A 25239-nucleotide genomic window follows, 5' to 3' on the forward strand; every position below is an offset into this window, starting at 1 on the left:
TAGACAACAGGTGGAAATTATAGGCAATTAGCAAGACACCCCCAATAAAAGAGTGGTTCTGCAGGTGGTGACCACAGACCACTTCTCAGTTCCTATGCTTCCTGGCTGATGTTTTGGTCACTTTTGAATGCTGGCAGTGCTTTCACTCTAGTAGTAGCATGAGACGGAGTCTACAACCCACACAAGTGGCTCAGGTAGTGCAGCTCATCCAGGATGGCACATCAATGTGAGCTGTGGCAAGAAGGTTTTCTGTGTCTGTCAGCGTAGTGTCCAGAGCATGGAGGCGCTACCAGGAGACAGGCCAGTACATCAGGAGACGTGGAGGAGGCCGTAGGAGGGCAACGACCCAGCAGCAGGACCGCTACCTCTGCCTTTGTGCAAGGAGGAGCAGGAGGAGCACTGCCAGAGCCCTGCAAAATTACCTCCAGCAGGCCACAAACTGCCATACTTTGAGAGCGGAAAGGAGAGTGAATTTGTCCTTTTGGAAATGGCATTGGAGAGCCTACTGGGTATTCACAGTCATCTGTCAGAACGCTACAAGTACCAAGTACTAATGGATCACTTGCGGTTTCCCAGTGCATATAAGCTGGCCCAATCCTTTATGCACTCCGCAATACCATACACTGCCTCTCTCCAGGCCCTGAAAGCGAGATATGGTGAGCCACGCCAGCTAGTCCAGAATGAATTAAACAACATCCTGAACATGTCTCCAATTAAAATGGGCGACCATGCTGCCTTCCAAGAGTTCTCCCTGGCTGTCCAATCCCTGACCTCGATGCTCCAATCCGTTGAAGGAGAAGACGGGAACAAGCTGAAATGTGGCTCCCACGTGGACAGGCTTCTTAGCAAGCTTCCAGCGTCCCTCAGAGACAGTTTCGTTGAACATTGTTTGAACAAAGGCATCCTGAAAGAGGGCTTGAGAAGCACCTATGCTCTCAGAGACCTAGCCGCATGGTTGCAGGTGAAAGCGAGGGCGAAGAGCATCGCTCACCAGGCCACAATCTCAGCCATAGTCTACAGGGGAAGGAAGGAGTTTGAACACCAGGAGGGACAGAAAAGGCCAACTCCCACTACTATGTATTTAAATAGTGAAGCTGGGGAGGAACCCAGTAAGAAGACCCCTCTCAAGAGCAAGAACATCAAATTTCAGCCTTACTGCCCATATTGCAATAGTAAGGGGCACTTCCTTGGCTCATGCCCCAGGGTAAAAAAGCTCACTCAACCTCAATTGAAGGCTTGGATCACTTCAGGCGAGCGATGCTACAAGTGTGCCCGTAGCCATAAGGCGGAGACCTGCACATTGAGGAAACCCTGCAAACGCTGTACGGAAATCCATCTCACAGTGTTGCATGATGTAATTCCCCAAGCACAGAAAGAGCAGAGTATGCTCATGGTAGGAGCTGTAAAGGAGCTCTACCTCGACCAGCAGAACCGGTCTCCAAGGGTCATGTTGAAGGTGGTCAAGGTCACTCTGTGGAGTGGAGGGAGAAGCATTGATACATTCGCCGTTCTAGATGATGGGTCTGAACGAACAATCATTCTCCCGGCGGCCACCCGACAGCTTAACCTGGAGGGGATCCCCGAGACCCTTAATCTCAGAACGGTGCGACATGATGTTATCCAAATGAAAGGCTCTGCTGTGACCTTCAGCATTTCTCCTTCAGGAAACAGGGACGTGACCTATACTATCACCAATGCCTTCACGGCGGATGGCCTGAATCTTGCAGAGCACTCCTGCCCGGTAAGTGTTCTACAGAAACAATATCCTCATCTCCGAGGATTGCCTCTTCCTAGCCTGGCCAGAGTAGCTCCACTTATCCTGATTGGGTCAGACCACCCACATCTTGTCACCCCGACTGAGCCTATACGAGCTGGACCAGAAGGCGGGCCCGTTGCTGTCCATACATCCTTGGGTTGGGCTGTGCAAGGTCCAGCCCATTTACTTCTCTCCACCCAAGCTGTACAGTCACAGCAAGTCCTCTTCACCAGAAGCAATCCAGCTCCATCCCCCTGTCCAGCTACTGACCTCCTTCGGAATGTTGAGATGCTATGGAAGATGGACACCTTCTCCAACCGGAAGCTACAGGAGGTCACTCGCTCTAAACAAGACTCCTATGCATTAGACCTCCTGGAGAAGCGCACCACCACCACTGAAATGGATGGCGTTCGGAGGTACGCAACCCCACTGCTACGGGTGCCCAACCATCCTCCTCTGGCAACCACGACGCGGGCTGTACTCCCACTATTGCGTGGAACGGAGCGACGCCTGGTGAAGAATCCTGAGCTTGCTGAAGTTCATAACCGAGAGATTCATAACCTTGTAAAGGCAGGCTATGTCACCAAAGTGACAACTCAAGAAGAGGGAAACGCACTCGGCGAATCCTGGTATCTCCCTCATCATGTTATCCAGCAACACGGTGGGAAGTACAGACTTGTCTTCAACTGTTCATTCCAAGCTGCTGGTCAAAGCCTGAATGACTGTCTACTCCCCGGACCAATTTTAGGTCCTTCCTTGCTCGGTGTACTTCTCCGGTTCCGGCAGCACTCTACAGCCATCAGTGGAGACATCAAAGCCATGTTTCATCAGATTCGTCTGCTGCCTTCCGACACTACACTGCTCCGGTTCATATGGCGAGATATGGAACGAGACGCAGAGCCCACAATCTACGAATGGCAAGTACTCCCATTTGGCACCACCTGCAGTCCTTGCTGTGCCATATACGCTCTGCAGAGACACGCACGGGAGCACCCAGACAGTGACCCAGAAGTATGGGATTCAGTGGAAAATGCCTTCTATGTGGATAACTGCTTACAGAGCGTCCCATCCACGACTGAAGCGAAAGCACTCCTTGACAAAGTACGGAATCTCCTGTCCAAAGGGGGATTTGAGGTCCGACAGTGGGCGAGTAACAGAGCGGAGGTTATCCAGCACCTCCCGCCACAAGCCAGGTCTAGTAACAGTGAACTATGGCTATCGCAGTCTGGCGCTCACCCACAAGAGGCCACTCTAGGATTGAGATGGAGCTGCATACCGGATACCCTGGGGTACAAGCACCGCTCCGCCCTGAGTACCGAAACCCCCACTCAGCGCACCATCTATCGGACCCTGGCCAGTCAATACAATCCCCTTGGGTATATTCTGCCATACACAACCCGGGCCAAAGTCTTAGTCCAGGACCTGTGGCATTAGTTGGATATCAGAGCCGATCAGTTCAACAAACAATTACTTTCTTATTTCACCCTTTCAAGTGTCTTCATGTGTACACGGAATTTCATTACATATTAACCATACCAATTACATAATTGGCCTATCATTGACCATTCACATTACACAAAATGTTTGAAGCGTGCGCTCCAAGCCGCGCTCCGCGATAATAACTCCAACAACAACTGATGGCCCACACTCCCGATCGCAACAGATAGTTCAGATGAAAGGTTAACAGAGTCGGTGGACTTACATGGATTCATGGACGCACAGAACTTCTGGATTTGACAGAGTGAAGGAAGAGAAAGCAGCGCGATCAGGCGATAGTGATTTCCTCCTTTTATGGAGTGGAGATCTGTCGGACATTTCCACCTGACCTAATTAAAGCGCCCCTGGCCCAGCTGAGTAAGTGGCAATGAATTAAAGGATTATTCCACCAACTCCATGGGCTTTTTCCTACAGCCACCCCGGAAATTGGTTAATTTCCACACTCCTCAAAAAAGGCTCATTGCTCCCCGTCCTCTGTCATCTCAGGGAGAGGAATTAGTCTGGCAACTGGCCTGATATATGTCCGGTTCTTTACCTGGATCTCCACCGATCTAACACGACCATCGGTCCCAGGCATGATCTTAGTGATACGGCCCACAGGCCAGGAGGCTCGAGGCAGCTGAGGGTCCACCATCATTACGACTTGGCCAGTTTCCAGGCCGGCCATTTCTCTCCGCCATTTCCCTCTGTGCTGTAGACTTGGTAGGTAATCCCGAATGAATCGGGCCCAGAAATGGTCAGCCAAGATCTGGCTGTGTCGCCACCGGCGCCTGCCAACGAGGTTGGTATCAGCGTACATGGCTTGAAGTGATGCATCTCGGCGTCCCATCAAGAGCATATTCGGTGTAACCGGATCGGGGTCAGCGACGTCTGCAGAGAGATATCCCAAAGGTTTGGAGTTCAGTATCCCTTCCACCTCTATCAGGAAAGTCCGCAAGACAGTTTCCGCGACAGTTTGGTCCCCCAGTACGACTCGTAAGGCCGTCTTTACAGATTTGATCTCTCGCTCCCATGTTCCTCCAAAATGAGGAGCTCCTGGAGGGTTAAATTTGAATGAGATTTGTTGCTCCATCAGCTGATCCTGGAGGCTGGGTTCCATGGCTTGGAAGGCTTCCTCCAACCTGGCTTCTCCTGCCTTGAAGTTTGTACCTCTGTCAGCCAGGATCTCGTAGGGTTTCCCCCGTCGGGAGATAAACCGCCGTAGGGCCATAAGGAACGCTTCAGTATCCAAACTCTCCAGTAGGTCCAGGTGGACACATCTAGTGGCCAAACACTTGAATAGAATGCCCCAGCGCTTTTCCACTCGACGACCTAACTTGATGGTCAAGGGGCCAAAGCAATCCACTCCTGTTGACCAGAAGGGTGGTTTGAGGAGGCGCAAGCGAGCAGGAGGTAAATCTGCCATTTTGGGCACCGTGGCTCTGGCCCGCCATCTCTGACATTCCACACAGGCGTATTGGTGCTTACGAATGGCTCCTCGTCCTCCAAGTATCCAGTATTTCCGCCTCATCTCCCCATAGACTCTCTCTGGCCCTGGGTGGAGAAGCCTCTCATCATTACTCTTGATGAGGAGCCTGGTACTAGGGTGTCTGGAGTCAAGGATAATTGGGTAGATAGCGTCGGGATCCAAAACTTCTGCTTGGCGCAGCCTCCCTCCGACTCTGATCACTCCAAGGATTCGATCATATTCTGGGGCCAGAGAGAGAAGACGGCTGTCCTTAGCCACCTCCCTACCGGCTTTCAGAGCTTTTAGCTCCTCAGGGAAGCTAACTGCTTGTGCATGCTGGAGGAGTAGTGTTTCTGCCGCGAGGGAGGTGGGTATGGAAGCCACCCCATCTGAGGTCTGGTTTGTGGTGGTGATCAGATCCGGCAGGGTTTGGGATTGTGTCATGTCATGGAGAGCTGTTGTTGGTTCCATAGAGATGCTGTAGCATTGGGTGGACTTCCTTAACTCATGAGCTTCAGTTGGTTGCGGAGGGGCTGCACGCCTGGGGGCTGTCGGCCACTCGTTCTCTGGTTGGGACAAGAATGGTGGCCCCAAACTCCAGCGATGGGGTTGAGCCAGGTCCTTAAGTGTTTTACCACGAGTAACGTCATCAGCAGGATTGTTTACGCTGTCAACATACCTCCAGTCTTGGACTTCTGTTAGGTCTTGGATTTCCGCAATGCGAGTTCCGACGAACACCTTATACCTGCAGGACTCCGACTTGAGCCAGGTCAATACAGTAGTTGAATCACTCCAGTAGATGACCCTTTGGATTGGCAAGGTGAGCTCGGCTCGCAAGGTTGATGCCAACTGGGCTCCGGAAAGGGCAGCACTGAGTTCCAGCCTAGGCATTGACAACTGCTTCTTGGGTGCGACCCTGGACCTGGCCATGACGAAGGATACATGGATGTGGCCTGCCTTTTCCTCCACTCTTAGATAGGAAACCGCCCCATAAGCTCGCTCTGAAGCGTCACAGAACACATGCAGTTCCAGGCATGATCCCAGTTGGTCAGCACAGGGTGGTACATAACATCTTGGCATTTGGACTTCAGAGAGCCCCGATAACTCTGTTTCCCAACAGATCCATCGTTCCACTAGGTCAGCCGGGTGGATCGGTTCATCCCAGTCCCTCTTGGTCTGCCACAGGTCCTGGACTAAGACTTTGGCCCGGGTTGTGTATGGCAGAATATACCCAAGGGGATTGTATTGACTGGCCAGGGTCCGATAGATGGTGCGCTGAGTGGGGGTTTCGGTACTCAGGGCGGAGCGGTGCTTGTACCCCAGGGTATCCGGTATGCAGCTCCATCTCAATCCTAGAGTGGCCTCTTGTGGGTGAGCGCCAGACTGCGATAGCCATAGTTCACTGTTACTAGACCTGGCTTGTGGCGGGAGGTGCTGGATAACCTCCGCTCTGTTACTCGCCCACTGTCGGACCTCAAATCCCCCTTTGGACAGGAGATTCCGTACTTTGTCAAGGAGTGCTTTCGCTTCAGTCGTGGATGGGACGCTCTGTAAGCAGTTATCCACATAGAAGGCATTTTCCACTGAATCCCATACTTCTGGGTCACTGTCTGGGTGCTCCCGTGCGTGTCTCTGCAGAGCGTATATGGCACAGCAAGGACTGCAGGTGGTGCCAAATGGGAGTACTTGCCATTCGTAGATTGTGGGCTCTGCGTCTCGTTCCATATCTCGCCATATGAACCGGAGCAGTGTAGTGTCGGAAGGCAGCAGACGAATCTGATGAAACATGGCTTTGATGTCTCCACTGATGGCTGTAGAGTGCTGCCGGAACCGGAGAAGTACACCGAGCAAGGAAGGACCTAAAATTGGTCCGGGGAGTAGACAGTCATTCAGGCTTTGACCAGCAGCTTGGAATGAACAGTTGAAGACAAGTCTGTACTTCCCACCGTGTTGCTGGATAACATGATGAGGGAGATACCAGGATTCGCCGAGTGCGTTTCCCTCTTCTTGAGTTGTCACTTTGGTGACATAGCCTGCCTTTACAAGGTTATGAATCTCTCGGTTATGAACTTCAGCAAGCTCAGGATTCTTCACCAGGCGTCGCTCCGTTCCACGCAATAGTGGGAGTACAGCCCGCGTCGTGGTTGCCAGAGGAGGATGGTTGGGCACCCGTAGCAGTGGGGTTGCGTACCTCCGAACGCCATCCATTTCAGTGGTGGTGGTGCGCTTCTCCAGGAGGTCTAATGCATAGGAGTCTTGTTTAGAGCGAGTGACCTCCTGTAGCTTCCGGTTGGAGAAGGTGTCCATCTTCCATAGCATCTCAACATTCCGAAGGAGGTCAGTAGCTGGACAGGGGGATGGAGCTGGATTGCTTCTGGTGAAGAGGACTTGCTGTGACTGTACAGCTTGGGTGGAGAGAAGTAAATGGGCTGGACCTTGCACAGCCCAACCCAAGGATGTATGGACAGCAACGGGCCCGCCTTCTGGTCCAGCTCGTATAGGCTCAGTCGGGGTGACAAGATGTGGGTGGTCTGACCCAATCAGGATAAGTGGAGCTACTCTGGCCAGGCTAGGAAGAGGCAATCCTCGGAGATGAGGATATTGTTTCTGTAGAACACTTACCGGGCAGGAGTGCTCTGCAAGATTCAGGCCATCCGCCGTGAAGGCATTGGTGATAGTATAGGTCACGTCCCTGTTTCCTGAAGGAGAAATGCTGAAGGTCACAGCAGAGCCTTTCATTTGGATAACATCATGTCGCACCGTTCTGAGATTAAGGGTCTCGGGGATCCCCTCCAGGTTAAGCTGTCGGGTGGCCGCCGGGAGAATGATTGTTCGTTCAGACCCATCATCTAGAACGGCGAATGTATCAATGCTTCTCCCTCCACTCCACAGAGTGACCTTGACCACCTTCAACATGACCCTTGGAGACCGGTTCTGCTGGTCGAGGTAGAGCTCCTTTACAGCTCCTACCATGAGCATACTCTGCTCTTTCTGTGCTTGGGGAATTACATCATGCAACACTGTGAGATGGATTTCCGTACAGCGTTTGCAGGGTTTCCTCAATGTGCAGGTCTCCGCCTTATGGCTACGGGCACACTTGTAGCATCGCTCGCCTGAAGTGATCCAAGCCTTCAATTGAGGTTGAGTGAGCTTTTTTACCCTGGGGCATGAGCCAAGGAAGTGCCCCTTACTATTGCAATATGGGCAGTAAGGCTGAAATTTGATGTTCTTGCTCTTGAGAGGGGTCTTCTTACTGGGTTCCTCCCCAGCTTCACTATTTAAATACATAGTAGTGGGAGTTGGCCTTTTCTGTCCCTCCTGGTGTTCAAACTCCTTCCTTCCCCTGTAGACTATGGCTGAGATTGTGGCCTGGTGAGCGATGCTCTTCGCCCTCGCTTTCACCTGCAACCATGCGGCTAGGTCTCTGAGAGCATAGGTGCTTCTCAAGCACTCTTTCAGGATGCCTTTGTTCAAACAATGTTCAACGAAACTGTCTCTGAGGGACGCTGGAAGCTTGCTAAGAAGCCTGTCCACGTGGGAGCCACATTTCAGCTTGTTCCCGTCTTCTCCTTCAACGGATTGGAGCATCGAGGTCAGGGATTGGACAGCCAGGGAGAACTCTTGGAAGGCAGCATGGTCGCCCATTTTAATTGGAGACATGTTCAGGATGTTGTTTAATTCATTCTGGACTAGCTGGCGTGGCTCACCATATCTCGCTTTCAGGGCCTGGAGAGAGGCAGTGTATGGTATTGCGGAGTGCATAAAGGATTGGGCCAGCTTATATGCACTGGGAAACCGCAAGTGATCCATTAGTACTTGGTACTTGTAGCGTTCTGACAGATGACTGTGAATACCCAGTAGGCTCTCCAATGCCATTTCCAAAAGGACAAATTCACTCTCCTTTCCGCTCTCAAAGTATGGCAGTTTGGGTCTGGGAATTCCTTAGGCTGAGGCTACTAGCAGTTTCATAATGTTGGCTCCATCTTCTGGTTGCGTGAAGGATAAACCCGGGACTTCTGATGAGCCCACTGTGGCCTCATTGGGCCTGTCCCCTACTGTCCCAGACCCTCCATGGGTGGCAGCCGGAATTGGGTGAGAGCCCTCCCACCTGCCGTCTGAGGACTGGCCTGGTCCAGGCCCTGGACGAGAGGAATGATTTGCCGTGGTTGGTAATTGGCGGAAAGGCGAAGGAGTGATGCTTTGTCCAGATGGAGGAAAGCTAACTTCTGTCACTGGCATAGAGGGCGTTTGCGGAGTGGTCTGTCCCCCGTGCTCCGTGTTGGCTGTTGACCTTGGAGCCTCCGGGGACTGTGTGCCATGCTGTACCAGAGGGGCAGATTGGGAAAGAAAGGCAGACAGGTCAGGTCCATCTGGAATGTTGGTCAGGTCAGCTCCCTGTTCGTTCCTCTCCAGGAAGGATGAGACCATCCGTGCCTCCTCCAATTCCCTTCTTGCTTGACGGTGCCGTCGCTGCTGTGCCAGGTCCTTGTCAATGAATTCCCTTTCCTCTAGAGCTCTACGGGCTTGCACATCCAATAGGTGACATCGTTCGTCAGCCTGTCGTTCCTCCTCAATCTGACGCTCAATTTCCTCCAACGCTAATAGTTTCATCCTCTCTTGTAGGACAGCGGTCTGTGATTCACTGAGGGCTAGTGAATGGCGGCTGCCATGGCCACATCCAAAGGGGTATCCACTGGTCGAACTCTCACTCCGTCTAGAGTGCCTCGACGATTTACCTTCAGTTAAGGGGTGAGCGGAGCCGGTCTCAGGAAGTTGGTCGACCTGTGCGGTGAGAGTTACCTCCATAGGTTCTTCCTGTAGAACACTTTCCCATCCCAAAGCAGTTTCTGGTCCTTGGCCCAGAGGGGATGGCTGATGGCTGAAACGTACAGCTGATCCATCACCACTTTGAGCTCTGGTGGGCTTGCCCTTGGATGTGGGAAACTCGACCACATAATCCTTAAGATAACCAGGTGCTTGCCTGGTTCTCCTGGTACTACTGGTGGTTGAGGATGAAGCCTTTGTTACTTTAGGCTTAGCTCCTGGACCTTTTCGTTGTTCCAGGACCTTTCCCTCCGCTGCTCTCTCTTCCTTTATCCCTCCTTCCAGAGGAGACAATTCCTCCTTCTCCCCCTTCATTCCCTTTCCACCTGTCTTTGGTTCCGTCATCATCCGGCTCGAAGGACCATTGAAAGATTAGTGAAATCTGTGTGGGTAGCTGGACAGGTAGGATGACTGACAGTGAGGGTGAACAGGTGGTCACGGGTCAGGTGACAGAGAAATGGATGAGACTGAGGCAGGAATTCCTTTAACCATAAAGTGGTATATTTACTGAGTAGTCTGTGCTGCATAACAAAGGAAACAGAATAACGTGTATCCAATCAAATCCATCATCACAAAGATCTAATCATAACAATCATTCATTGTTAACATCATTTAGGGAATTCAACAATCCAGTTAATTAATAAGTCAATAGGAATCATCGGTGAGTAATTTAGGCTCGTAACTATTTATCATAAATCATGAAAGAATAATACAAACAGTGATCGGTTATTCAATCTATAAACACCATTAGTTGGATATCAGAGCCGATCAGTTCAACAAACAATTACTTTCTTATTTCACCCTTTCAAGTGTCTTCATGTGTACACGGAATTTCATTACATATTAACCATACCAATTACATAATTGGCCTATCATTGACCATTCACATTACACAAAATGTTTGAAGCGTGCGCTCCAAGCCGCGCTCCGCGATAATAACTCCAACAACAACTGATGGCCCACACTCCCGATCGCAACAGATAGTTCAGATGAAAGGTTAACAGAGTCGGTGGACTTACGTGGATTCATGGACGCACAGAACTTCTGGATTTGACAGAGTGAAGGAAGAGAAAGCAGTGCGATCAGGCGATAGTGATTTCCTCCTTTTATGGAGTGGAGATCTGTCGGACATTTCCACCTGACCTAATTAAAGCGCCCCTGGCCCAGCTGAGTAAGTGGCAATGAATTAAAGGATTATTCCACCAACTCCATGGGCTTTTTCTACAGTTACATTGGTAATACTGAAGTGCCTATAAGAACATCCAATAGTCAAAGGTGTATGAAATACAAATCGTATAGAGAGAAATAGTCCTATAATTCCTATAATAACTACAACCTAAAACTTCTTACCTGGGAATATTGAAGACTCATGTTAAAAGGAACCACCAGCTTTCAAATGTTCCCATGTTCTGAGCAAGGCACTTAAACGTTAGCTTTCTTACATGGCACATATTGCACTTTTACTTTCTTCTCCAACACTTTGTTTTGCATTATTTAAACCAAATTGAACATGTTTCATTATTTATTTGAGGCTAAATTGATTTTATTGATGTATTATATTAAGTTAAAATAAGTGTTCATTCAGTATTGTTGTAATTGTCATTATTACAAATAAATACGTATTTTTTTTAACCGGCCGCTTAATCGGTATCGGCTTTTTTGGCCCGCCAATAATCGGTATCGGTATCGGCGCTGAAAAAAAAAAAATCATAACCGGTCGACCTCTAATCTGTGGTATGACTTAAAGATTGCTGTACACAAATACTTTTTTCCCTCACTGTATGCTTCAAGGTTGACTGTTGTTGATGTGTGCAGAGGGTCCCTGGTTCATACCCCTTAACTTTCTCATGTTTTGATAATATGAATAAGAATGTAGTCCATTGAGTTTGGAAATCAGTATTTGTCAATTTCTCCCATAGTTCCCATTTTCAATAAAAAAGTATAAATGAGAGATTCACAAGACTAACATTTGAATATTGTAAGGTGCTGCCCTACCCTGGCTGGCAAGGACTCTCAGGTGAAGCCATTGAATAAAATTAATTACACGGAAATAACGTTTTAAGCTTTTGAACCCATTTAAAAAATGTTATAGGCCTACATTTTTACCATGTATAGTTTGGACTATCCTTTTCGAAACGTATGAGACATCAAAACATTCTAGAAAACCTTGCTATCACAACAGCTGTTCACTTTACTGTCAATCTGAAAATGATTTTCTGAATCAACTGATGATTGTTGAAACGTTATAGGCTACAGCCGATAGGCAAAAGGCTACAGCTCGTTTCACAGCTTTTTCATGCTTCACAGCTGCTCCATGCTTCACAGCTTCCCCATGCTTCAACCCTCCACATGCTTCACAGCTCCCCCTTGCTTCACAGCTTCCCCATACTTCACAGCTTCCCATGCTTCACAGCTTCCCCATGCTTCACAGCTGCCCCATGCTTCACAGCTTCCCCGGGAAACTTGACGGTATTGTAGCCTCACGTAGACCAAAGAATAGCGGAGGAAGGTGTTTCTTATGCTGCAGTGTTCGGAGTGAAATATTATGCGTTTCAGCGGTGCTTCGTCATTTTACAGAGTAATTGTTTGATTGACTATATGCTTATAATTTAGTAGGTCTATTGGTAATTGTTAATTACACTATACACATAACATATGCTTGGGTTCCACCTTGTCATCCCTGATCTACTTGCCTAAATAAATGAATGCTAGAACATTGGTCGCCAGGATTAGCTATTTGTATCTAGCCTCTTAATAATTGCATAGCGGTGCAAGTTAGACACATGTTCCTTATAGTCATACTGAGTGGTGACGGGAGTACAGGGAGTGAATTTAATAAAAAAATGAAACATGAACCAAAACAAGTAACACGAGTAGTGTACAGACATGAAACACAGGAACTGAATCAATAACGCCTGGGGAATGAACCAAAGGGAGTGACAGATATAAGGGAGGAGATATCAGGAAGGTGATGGAGTCCAGGTGAATCTCGTGAAGCACAGGTGCGCGTAACGATGGGGACATGTGTGCGTAATGATGAGTACACTGTTGACATTGAGTGCCAGAGAGGAGGAGCGGGAGTAGACGTGACAAATAACAGAGAACAGTTAGGCTACGTCCTCCATTATTTTGTATGGTTTCAGTATAGCCAAGTGGTGGGCAGGGTGTGATAGTGTAGTACGCCTGAGCTATTGTCTTGCAGTGAATCTGGCCTCAATGTGAGGTCAGAAAGAGAGCATTTCCATTTCAGTATCTGACAAAAGCACCTAATGGATCTGCTGCTATCATAATTAACTTATTTTTTATTCTGTGCTGACCTTGCACTGTGACCACATGCTTTCTGAAGTATTAAATCACTTTGTCAGTCCTGTTGAGAGATGTTATGGAAACACTTATAAACCCTTTCTAAAAATATTGGAAATCAGAGTGCATATGGAGATATTTGACTGTTTTGTGCCTATTCTAAGCATTAAGCTATGTAGCAAAGGCTTTTTTGTTAGTTCTGACCCCTGACCACAAATGTTCACATGACAAGGGCGTGGTAGTGGAGGTATTTTAGGCTTGTTTCTGGGAAGACACATGGGATCCCTGGCACATCTGGGTGTGGTTTGGACTACATTGCCTAAGCTTGGCCATGACAGAAGGTGGGTTACATCACTCGCTAAAGCTCCCATCAGCATGTGACATCCCCATGAAATATTATTAATATACGTCACTGGTCTCTGAGCCAGCACTAATCCCCTTGAGAAAGTGTGTGTCACCATTGACTTTCTTGAACAAGCCGTACATATTCTTCAACTAGTCATGATCTAGGAAGCACACTGAATCATCTTTGTCATCCTCATCAAAAGGCAATGGAGAAAAACAGACAATCAAAATTGGATCCAACTACAGGCTTATGTAGCTAAACAAATGTTGCATGAGTGCATTTGGGTGTGTGCATGCATTTGGGTTCATGCAGTTAGCTATATTTATTCCTGCAAATATATACATCTTTGAATATGTACAATTTCAGTGTTGTGTGTGCATGTGGGTTTATCTGTGCAAGCGTATGGTATATCCTAATATCTCACACACACGGTGATTGAATTCTGTGATCCTGTGTGATAGTACACCACTAGTGCTCTGCTCTAGGCAGAGTTTACTGATAATGCTTTTTTCTCAACTGGCCCAAAATAAATTGAGTTAAAAAAGTTAATGCTGATGTGCTGAGTGATTTCATGTAAATAGCAATAAGATTCCCTGTAAGATATGATTTGTTTTCTGACAAGGTAAGAAATTTGTATGTAGTGACATTAAGACATTTTGCTGCTTTTGTATCGCTGATGAATGCTGTTCAAAAATCAATATTATGAAGGGTGAATGCTTTTTCCTCTATTGTATTTGGAACAAAGCCATGTGTTGGCTTGGAATAATGCCAACATGGTTTGTAATAAGTACTTGCCACCTGTGCGTTGTCCCCTCTACTACAGAAGTAATAGATGATCTGACTACTAACCACTGTGTGTTGTTCTCTGTGTTTACAAAAGGAATGGCTGTGTCTGAACTGCCAGACACAGAGAGCTCTGTCTGGTCAGCTGGGAGACATGGGGATGATGGCCCAGCCACAACTCACTAAGACCGGTGCCCAGCCCACACCACAGCCTGTAGCCACATCCACAAAGACAGAGCCCCAGTTTCCAGCAGCAACCACAACCAAGGCCCAGGCTGTTCCTCTCACATCAGAGCCCATTCCACCTACACTAACACCTTCTCTTGCACAAAAGGAGCTGGAGCCAAAGGTGAAAGTCCGTGAGGCTGAAGCTCCCATTGCGGTCACAAAGGCTGAGGCTCCAAAGACAGAAGTTCTCAAGGTGAAGCTCGCCAAGACAGAGGCACCAAAAATGGAGTCTTCTGTGGCAGAAGTTCCTACAAGTGAGCTGCCCAAACCTGTTCCACCTAAATCTGAACCACCCAAGACTCCAGTGGTAGCTGCTCCTGTTGTCTCTGTCCCAGTGACTGAGGCCATGACTGCTCCTGCTCCACTACCCACCACAGTCGCTACTGCCATTGCTGTCACTCCAGCCACTGTGGAGGCTAAGGCTCAACCAGTAGAGCTACCTAAACCAGCAGAGGAGAAGGTTGAGAAGCCAGCAGAGGAGAAGGTTGAGAAGCCACTGAAGCAACAGAAACCAGTACCTGTCACAGTGGCTGAGAGGGTAACTCCACAACCAGTCCCAACAGCTGATACTATCAAGAAAGTGGCCGCTCCATTGGTTGAAAAGGTGGATGATGTCCTTCCTGAACCTCAGCAGATTCTCACTGAGAAGGAGACTGTGGAGGCAAGTATTTGTTCAACAGTTTGAATCAATGTATTGTTGTTTGTGTTTGTTGTTAACATAATTCCTATAATCTTTAGTCAAGATTGTGATTCCATACAAGTATAGATTGCTACCATAGTTCTTAACTGTTCACACAAATAGAATTTGCTCCAGGAGCCATAAACTAAAACAGATAGCAAAGTATGTGAGACATATGTTTTTATTTGTCCATGCACAGGACAAGCACATTTTAATGTGATGCTTTTTTTCATTTTTAGGAGGAGAAAGAGACAACTGCAGACTCCCTCCTAGCAGACCAGGTAGTAGTTGAGGTACCGTCCAGCCCAGCCAGTCCATTTGAGGCTGACACCAAGATTGAGGACCATAGTATCAAGTCCCAGGATGGACCAGATATACTTCCTATCTCACAGGGCTTCTACAGCTCAGAGGAAGAGCTGAAGGAGTTGCAGACAGACAGAAATGTCCCTATGATTGACACGACCGCTGACACAGCCATGCTTTCCAAGGAAGAGGTGAATGTGGAGAAGAGGCGTCTGAATTACGTGCAGATGGAGGAGAGCAGTGGGAGCGAACCCTCTCCCTCGCCCCAGGTCCAGAGACGGAGGTTAAGTGCGATAGCAGTCAGCACGGCAGCCTCATCCAGCAGCGAGGACTACAAAGCAGACAGCCCAGCAGTCAGCCCAGACTCATCTGTGGATGAGGAGGAGTTCATCCGCAGGCAGATCATGGGGATGACAGGAGAGGAGGAGATGTTTCTCTCAGAGGAGGAAAAAGATGAGAAAGAGAGCAGAGAGGAGGAGACCAAGGAGGCCGAGGTGGATAACGAATCAGGCAAATCCAAACTTCTGCTAAAGAAAGGCATTATGGCTAATGAAGACAGCCCAGCGAGGAGACCATCTCTTCCAGGATCTGAGGCTAAAACCACTGCAGATAGTTCTGAGCTCACCACCACTGTGTTTAAGAAAGACATGACGTTACAGAGAACAAAGAGCACGGATGATGGAGAGGCTGAGGTGGAGAGCATCACAGAGTCTCTGGAGGACAAGTCCAAAGGTGAGGGGTCATCCAGTGTCCAGGTGTCCAGCTTCACCCCTGGAACCTCTCCCACCTCAGCCTCTTCTCTGGAGGAGGACAGCGACAGCAGCCCCAGCCACAAGAGGAGCAGGGAGGGGAAACAGCACCGCAAGGCCAAGCACAGGCAGGCTGGCCAGTTCCTTCCCACCATCGAGGACTCGTCAGAAGAGGAGGAACTCAGGGAGGAAGAAGACCTTCTCAGGGAGCAGGAGAAACAGAAGGAGTCGGACCAGCAGCAGGGGAAGAGGAGCTCCAAGAAGTCCAAGAGGGATAAAGATGAACTACAGACTCAGAGGAAATGGGATAAGCCTGTAACCTCGCCCAGTAACCTGTCTCCTATTGAAAACGCCTCGCCCACTGTGGAGGTGAGGCAGGCTAGAGAGATGGAAGTGTTTCACAAGTCCTCAGCCTCTGACTATTCTCCTAGCATGGAGTCTGATTCAGAGGCGTTTCACACGGAGGCCAAGATAGCTGTCCCAAAAGGACAGAAGTTCAGTACTGCAGAGCCACTAAAGAGTGCAGAGGAGGTATATGAGGAGATGCTTCAGAAAGCTAGATCTCCTAATGGAGAGACAGAGCCAGTCCCTGAGATAGAGCCACTCTATGGCGGCATGGCCATAGAGGACTACCTCTATGAGTCCCTAGTGGAGGAGCCTGAAGCTAAACCTAGTTCAGCCCGACCGGAGCAGCCCAGTAAAGACCATGCTAAAGAGCCAGGGAAGAAAAGTTTAAGGTCTCCTGAAGAGGTGTATGAGGAGATGATGCAGAAAAAGAAGGAACTGATGTTGATAGAGCAGGAGTTTCAGAGGGCTCAGTCAGCGATGGACACTCCAAATCCAGAAATACATGTGACTGCACCATCCAGTGCTGCAGCTGAGAGCTGCAAAGTTGGTGAGGCAGAGGGAGAAAAGCCTATGTTAGATGCTGATTCTACCTACGTTAAAAGGAAGAAACGTCCTGCTCCACCACGACCCTCTGAACCTCCTAAACGGCCTGAGGTCAACGTTGCCAAGCCAACAGTTCCTCAGGATATGACTATGAGGAGGGCTCTTTTCCCCATACCGGACTTGAAGATCACCCAGTGTTCCTCTGGAGAGGATGAGACAGATGATAGTATAATAGAGGAGTATGGAGTGGGAGTGTCCTCTGATATTACCCCTAGTGATGAGTCTGAGACTAAAGAACAGGTAGAGTCCTCTCCAGTTTCAGAACATACCCCAATAACAGAGGCAGCTGAGATTGAACCCATCACAGTAGTGTGTGAGGTTCCCCAGGCGAAAGCTACTCCAGCTCCTGCCCCTGAGACAGTTCTAGCCACCAGTACAACCACCACAACATCACCAATCTCTCCAGTATCACCGCCCACCTCACCAGCAACTCCAGACTCAAGTCTAGCCTCCAATGCTACTTCCTCCTCCTCTTTCCAAGCTCCAAGTCCTCTCTCCTCTGACTCTACTCCAGTGTCCACTCCAACACCAGACCTGGCCAAAGCTGCAGCTCCCTTCGCAGCTCAGCCACCTGCTGATATCTCCCCTCCTTCTATTGCTCCCATTATGGCTGTTTCTCCAACCACAGTTTTGGTCACAATTCCAGATGTGGTGACAGATCCAACCCAAGCACCAACACCAGCTACGACTACAGTCCATGCTTCTGCTCCACTAGCCCAACCCCAAGCTCCTGCCTCAGTCCCTGCCTCAGTGGTGGTGCACATACCTGATCCGGTTGTAATCCAAATGCCAGACCTGGTTATATCTCCATCCCAGATGTCTGTTCAGGGTCCACCTTCTGTGCAGGTCACAGCACCAACTCCAGTACCAAGCCCAGTACCTTCTGAAGCCACATCTCCAGTCCCAGCTGCTCCCAGTGCAATGTCAACTTCGGCTCCAGTCTCTGCTCCAACTCCAGCCCCAGCTCCAGTTGTAGTCCAAATGCCAGACCTGGTTACCATCACCTCTTCAGTTTCACCCCAAGCCCCACTGCCTGTGACATCCTCGGCTCCTGCCCAGGCTACAGTGGTGCATTCAGTCCCTGTCCAGACTGCTGCCCCACCTCCAACCCCAGTAGTAGTCCCAGCCATAGGGACACGCCGAATTCAGAGACAAGCCTCCACCAAAAAAGCCCCACCTCCTCCTCCACCTAGGTCTACATCAGTCTCCCAGCCCCAAACCTCAGCAGAGCCTACCTCTATCAGGGCCATCCATAATGTCTCCCCGACCGTGACTACCACTATAGCCATGGGAGCAGCTCTGCCTGTGGTGGTGAATGTACAGTCACTAGTGGAGGATGTCCAGCCAGAAGGTGTTGCTGGCTCTCAGGTTATGATGACCCCAACCAGACAGGGGCATGTGGTCATCATAGTCCCCAATGTGGAGAACATGTCGGTGCTCAGCCAGACAACCCAAGACCTTGTGGCAAACTCAGTGGCAATAACTACCACCTCTGCTGTGGTTGAAGGCAGTAGTCAGATAGCAGCAAGGCCTGTGGTTGTCAGTGTTGCTCCTTTCTATACTGCTCCCTCTGTTCCTGCTGTACACAGCTCAGACACATATATACCTTTGGCAGATACCCCAACACCTCCTTTGCCTCCTCCACCACCCCCTGCCACCTTACTAAAGCCAGCTGTTTATCCCAAAAAGCCTTCCATTTCCATCCCACCTTCAGTCCCAACATCAGTGCCGGTCTCAGCTGCTTTGACAATGGCACAGGCAACTGGAACAACCCCAGGCCCCAGTCCAGTACACAAGGCCCCTGCACCCCCTCCAGTCCCCCCCAAGCCTGTGTCCATCCCTGCAGGGCTGGTGTTCAGCCACCGACCAGGGGAGAGTGTCAAACCTCCAGTGTCTCCCACTGCCAGCCACACACTACCCAGGACCAGAGAAGTGGTTCCGAAAGCCAGCTCAGCAGAGCCATTCACAGCCACAACACTGCCCAGGACCAGAGAACCTCCCAATGCCCTGTCTCTGAGTCTGACCACCCCAGTGGAATCCAAGATGAGTGCTACCTCACCCAGGTCCCCCCTTTCTCCAAGGAACGCCAAGTGTCTGGAGACGTATGTTGTGATAACTCTGCCCTCAGAGCCTGGCACACCCACAGAGGGTATCACTGTCCAAGCCCCCATCAGAAGAGGGTCCATCCTCCCCTCTAAGCAGACAGGCCCGGGGGTTAGGACCACACCGTCAGAACAGCAGTCACCCATTGAGGCCTTCTCAGCCCAGGACAATGTCAGGAAAGCATCAGTTTCCTCATTGAGGCAGCCGCCACCACCAACAGCAGCAATAGGACCAGTCGAAGTAGCAGCACCCCTAGAGGGAGTCACTGTTCTAGCAACAGAAAGGCAGCCTTCCATACCATCAGCTATGCAGCCTCCATACAGTATGGCTGAGGTGGTGACAGTTTCAGCTGGGTCTGAGATGCCTATTCAGGTACACAATGTCCCAGCTCCAATCAAGAAACCGTATAAACCTCCAACAGCCAAGCCACCGCAGACAGTGTCTGTGGTTATGACGATGCCATCAGAGCCACAGGTTCCTGTAGAAGTGTCTGCAACTCAAGCCTCTGGTAGAAGGGCATCAATACCTGCTGTACCTCAGCAGCCACAATATGTGGCTGAAATAATGGCTTTACCAGCAGAGCTGGACATACCTACAGAGGTCGTTTCAATTGAGGCCATGTCCGGAAGAGCAACAATACCATCAGAAATGCAGCAACCACAAACCATGGCAGAGGTAATGCCATTACAGCAGGAAATACCAACGGGAGCTATGGCCACCCAAATCCATGTAGAAGCTACACCCTCAACCATGCATCAGTCACCATCTTTGATAGAGGTAGTTTCAACTGAGGCTATCTTTAGAAGAGCATCAATACCATTGGAAATGCAGCAACCACAAACCATGGCAGAGGTAATGCCATTACAGCAGGACACACCATCAATACGATCATCTGCACCACAACCACAAGGAGTGGCTGAAGTAATGACTTTTGCTTCAGAGTATGAAATGCCTACGGAGGTTATAACAACTGAGGCCACTACCACTAGAAGGACATCCATATCCTCTGTAGCACAACAACCATACACATTTGCTGAAGTAATGACTTACCCATCAGAATATGAAACACCCACCCAGGTGGTTACAACTGAGGCTATTTCCACTACAAGAAGAGCGTCTATAACCATGCAGCAGCTTCTAACTATGGCCCAGGTTATCACAATGCCTGCAGAGGCAGAGGTGCCTCTAGAGGCATATGCTGCCCAAGTTCAATACAGGAGAGAATCCATCCCCTCAGCAGTGCAACCGCCACAGGCAGTATCAGAGGTCCTGAGTTACTCATCAGAGTTTGAGACCCCCCTGGAGGTCATTACATCTGAAGCCTACACCAGGAGAATGTCAGTTCCCTCTGGCCAGGAGGTTCCCCAGACTGTCCCCGTGGCTCCAGTCACCATCACCAGGAAGTTCCACCAGGAGTCGATAGAGAGCCAGGAAATCCGTGGGCCTGAGAAGGTTGTGTCCAGCCTGAGCCATGTGTACTCCTCCTCTATCTCCACCTCAGCCCAGCCCCCGGAGAGACTGCCCAGCCTGGTCACTCAGGTGGTCACCACCGAGGTTCAGAGAACCACTGTGTCTGTGGTCCATGAGAGGCTGCCCCAGGCTCCTGCGTCAGACGCATTGGCCATCCCTATCCAGCCCTCTCCCAAACAGAACGGGAAGATCTATTCCGGTGATGCCATTGACCTCCGCACCATTAAGGTCGGTGTAAAGATGACTGATTCAGGGATGGACTTGACTCCTCAGGAATCGAGTCGCCAGTCCGTCTGTAGCAACTCTAGTGGCCGACATACGGCAGTGCAGCCAGAGATAGTGAACCTGAGTGCTGAGATCACCCCTTCCACCACATTGGCTGTTGTAACTGATAGCATCACTATTGTCACCTGTTCAGCCACCATTGCCTCCTACACCAGCGAGCCAGCAGAAAAGCCTTTAGATCTGCAGAGTTATGTTGCCTCCATGCCTCTCCCTCTTACCACATACAAACCATTCGAGCCTCTGGCACAGATAGTGTATAGGCGGGTAGACTCTCCGCCTATCGTCAGCACGGTGACAGCCAGAGACACAGAGATACCAATTAACCTGTCCTATGGAGCCTCCACAGTAGATAGCAGGCTTCCAGTGACCATGGCCCCAGCTATCAGCAATGGGGGGACCATGCTCTCAGAGCTGGCTGGGGCTGTGGACCTGTCCACCTCCAGACCCCTTAGGGCCATGGTGGCTCTGTCCGGCACCAGCCCAGGTGTGGTGACCACGGTCGTAGAGGATGATGGGACGCCCATAGATCTGACAGCTGGGAAAAATGTGTGCTGTGACGTCATCTACAAGCTACCCTTCACAGGGAGCTGTAGGACCCAGCCACCAGTTATTACCCAGCCTGACAACCACTTCGGCTACAGAGACGACCACTATCAGTATGATCATGCTGGGGTCTATGGAATCAAGGTCTTGAACGGCAAGGCCATGTCTGAGACCAATCTGGCTGATGCAGGACTCTTCCTCTATAATGGAAAGACCAGATATGACTATAACGGAGTCTTGGACAGTGCAGTAGACCTGACAGCTGGTAATATTTCCGCAGGTTGGTGTGTTCTTTTTTTTACCTGCTTGAATTTGATTTCTGAATGGAAAATTATTTCAGTTATCATTGTTTTCCATTATGATTTTAATGAGCATTTACTGTACTTTTGCATGATTTATGAAATGATCTAGATTTCCATCAATGTTCTGTTCCTTTTGTCTTTTCTTTCTTTTTACACAGATGCATGCGTATGCCTGCGTGTTCTCCCACAATATTTTGGCTTTGCATCGTGCTAGCTGGACAGACTGGAGATGCTTGCATGCTTAGTGCTATGATCTCCCCAAATCAAATCTGCATGGCCTTTATTTTGTACAGAACATGTATATACAGTATGATGTTTTACTTAAACCTACATTTCTGCACCCGTCATGACAGGTGAAGCTCTAGACTACACTAGTAAAGCTGCTGGGGCGTATACTGGGATATCCACTGCTCCATATTCCCAGGTCCCTGCTTATAGTGTCCTTAGATCCTCAGACGGAATGGTATACTCCTCCATAGCAGACCCTGTTCCTTATACATTTGCCATTACCACCCAGCCAGGGTCCATCTTTAGCACCACCCTACCCCCTACCACCACCCTCCAGGAGCAGCCAGCCCAAGCTCCATACCCCTATGGCTTCATCCCCACCACCGACCCTGGCCACCAGATCATCAGCATGGGCACTGGCCTGCCCAAGGACCTGCTGCCCAGCGCTCTGGCTGACATCATGACTGGCTTCCCTGCCCTGTACTCTGACCAGACCCTGGAGGCCATCGCAGCCTCTCTGGAGGCCCTGGCCTCGTTGCCCATGTTCCCCGGGCTGGATGACAGCAAGATCACCCAGTATCAGATGGAGAGGGAGTTCCTGCAGCTGGAGAAGCTGAAGCAGCTGTGTCTGGCAGAGGAGCTGGAGTGGGAGAGGCAGGAGATCCAGCGCTACCGCGAGCAGGAGCAGATCATGGTGCAGAGGGAGCTGGAGGAGCTACAGGTATGAATGTGGGTGTACATGTCTCCTGTGGTAATGTATCTGTTACTGTAAGCGGATGGACAATTGGCTGGACAACAATGTTATTCTAATCTATTCTAGTCTATTCTATTCTACAGGCTCTGAAACAGAAGTTGTTAGTACAACAGGAAGAGGAGCACCAGGCACACCTTGTAGCACAGCAGGAGACCTACAACCAGCAGAGGGAACAGCTAGAGCAGATCCAACAGCTCCAGGTGCAGCTACAGCACCAGCTAGAGGAGCACTACGGTACCACAGGAACCTCAGACAACCTGCTAGAGGCACAGTATGCAGGGGTGGGGGATAACGGTCAGTACTGGCCTGTAAGGGATGAGTCCACCACCTCATCCACTGTCATCCAGCTAGAGGGTGGGGTGCAGTATGTAACCGGTGAGGGTCAGAGAGAGGTTGGAGGTCAAGACCAGCTGCAATTCAGTAGGAAACAGTCGGCAGGGTCTAAGCAGCCTGGTGACCAGGGGTATGGTACAGGGGTGGTAGGAAAGAGGATAGTGGACAGTGGGGTCCAGACAGACGATGAGGACTCGGTAGATAGAACGTATGTGGGGAGGAGGAAGAGGAACAACAGGAGGGGTGTAGACAGCAGTGTTCAGACTGATGATGAGGAGGACCAGGAGGTTGAGTGGGACATGCCAACCAGGTCGCGGCGGCGCTCCCGCTCCAGCAAGCACAGCGGCGAGGGAAAACACGGTGGCTCTAAGGTCTCCAGCATCGCCATCCAGACTGTGGCAGAGATCTCTGTCCAGACCGACCACTCTGGCAGCATCAAATGCCCCAGCATCCAGATGGACACTAAGGTGGAGATCATCAAACACATCTCAGCCCCAGAGAACTCTCAGAGAGGAGGCAGCCTCAGCTGCCAGACAGACACAGACCGCAGGCGCCACTTGCCCGTAGAGGTGGGCTACAGCGCCTACCTGAAGGCAGACCTCGCCCCCAAGTCCCCCAAAGTGCTTTACTCTCCCGTGTCCCCCCTCTCCGCGAGTAAGGCCATGGAGGAAGGGCAGAAGAGGCTGACCACTGACCCGTCCAGGTTTTCCTCTGGCCCTAGGATGCTGAAGCCTGGACCGAAGTCTCTGCCTGACCCCAAGTCTCTCAGCCCCACCACCGAGGACAGGATAGGCTACCACTACACAGAAACCTACTCTGTAAGTCACTGTAGTAAGAATACTGGTAACATAAGATAGTGTTAAACATGACCACGTTAAAGGGGGCGTAGTTAAGCACATTCATCGCATGCTGTTGTCATTTTTGTTGAAAATATACCTGGCAATAATATTAAGTACTCTATCTTATCTCTTATCTTATTGCTTTTCCCTCTGTCATAGGGCCAGGGCTCTCCGTCAGGCACTGGAAAGAAGGTGAAGAGGACCCTACCCAACCCTCCCCCGGAGGATGACCCTCTGACTGGCCCGTCAGGCTACAGCACCAACTCAGCACGCAGACGGCTCGGCCGTCACACCACCATGGCCCGGGCCAAGATCTTGCAGGACATCGACAAGGAGCTGGACCTGGTGGAGAGAGAGTCATCCAAGCTCCGCAGAAAACAGGCCGAGCTAGATGAGGAGGAGAAAGAGATTGATGCCAAGCTGAGGTAATTTATTAATTTAACAATTTGTGAACCAGGCAAGTCGATATAGAACCAGTTCTGATTTACAATACAATAACATGCTTTAGATGAGTAGAACACATTGGTGTGTATGAAGTGATTCCACATTTTTAGCACTTGGAAAGCACTGTATAAATCCAATCCCATCCTGTCCTTCTAACAGGTACCTGGAGATGGGCATCAACCGTCGTAAGGATGCCCTGCTGCAGGAGAGGGAGAAGAGGGAGAGGGCCTACCTGCAGGGTGTGGCTGAGGAGAGAGACTACATGTCGGACAGTGAGGTCAGCAACATCAGGGAGACCAGAGGGAACAGCCACGGCCTGGAGAGACCCAGGACAGCTCCCCAGTCAGAATTCGACCAGTTCATTCCCCCTGAAACTGAGGCTGACTCCCAGTACTCCACTCTTACCAGTCCCTACTCCCACTACACCCAATATGTCCCCCAGACCCAAGCCATCAGCCACTACCCCCAGCAGACCATGTACCAGCAGCAGGCCCTCTACCAGCAGCACCCCTACCAGAGTCAGTCAGTCTACTCCTCTGTGCCCAGCCTGTCCTACCCCCAGGCCTCCCACTCCCACCAGCAGGCCCAGTCCTCAGGCTACCAGTCCAAGAACACCACCAACTACGAGGTGATCCGGAACCAGCCCATGATCATCGTACCCTCCTCCAGCGAGGGTGGGTATGGGGTGGGGAAGTACGGCAGCCTGGAACTGAGGATGGGCCTGGAGGAGAGGAGCATGGCCTCCAGCCCCATGTCTAGTATATCTGCTGAGTCTTTCTACGCTGACATCGACCACCACAATGCCAGGAACTATGTTCTGATAGAGGACATAGAGCAGCTGACTAAAGGCTCTACAGCGCTGGGCTCTGCAGGGCTGGGGTCAGGGTTCAGTCTGCCTGATAAGGACCTGTCTAAGGCTGACAGGCTGCTCCGGGCCGCTGAGGCCAGGCGCACTGCAGAGGTAACTGATATGTAAACAGTAGATGTTCTTCTGTGGAATGGGGATGTTGTTACATATTGTATGTCAGTGTGTTTTGCTCAGTTTTTTGTTGTTGGTATTTTGCTATACCGC

The 25239-nt window shown here is 50.2% G+C and overlaps 1 protein-coding gene across 5 annotated transcripts in view; it reads left to right on the plus strand.

Moving 5' to 3' along the window:
• The window catches only part of pclob (piccolo presynaptic cytomatrix protein b), a 101024-nt gene that overhangs the window by 30810 nt on the left and 44975 nt on the right, over positions 1-25239 (plus strand). For all 5 annotated transcript variants that reach the window (XM_029696513.1, XM_029696515.1, XM_029696516.1 and 2 more), the window contains exons 7-12: positions 14054-14845; positions 15103-21547; positions 21923-22518; positions 22635-23702; positions 23883-24148; positions 24327-25128. In XM_029696513.1, the coding sequence (XP_029552373.1) occupies positions 14054-14845; positions 15103-21547; positions 21923-22518; positions 22635-23702; positions 23883-24148; positions 24327-25128 (9969 nt within the window). The remainder of the gene's footprint in view (positions 1-14053; positions 14846-15102; positions 21548-21922; positions 22519-22634; positions 23703-23882; positions 24149-24326; positions 25129-25239) is intronic.

This window comes from Salmo trutta, chromosome 17 (genome assembly GCF_901001165.1).
Source record: "Salmo trutta chromosome 17, fSalTru1.1, whole genome shotgun sequence".
Taxonomy (NCBI): Eukaryota; Metazoa; Chordata; class Actinopteri; order Salmoniformes; family Salmonidae; genus Salmo; species Salmo trutta.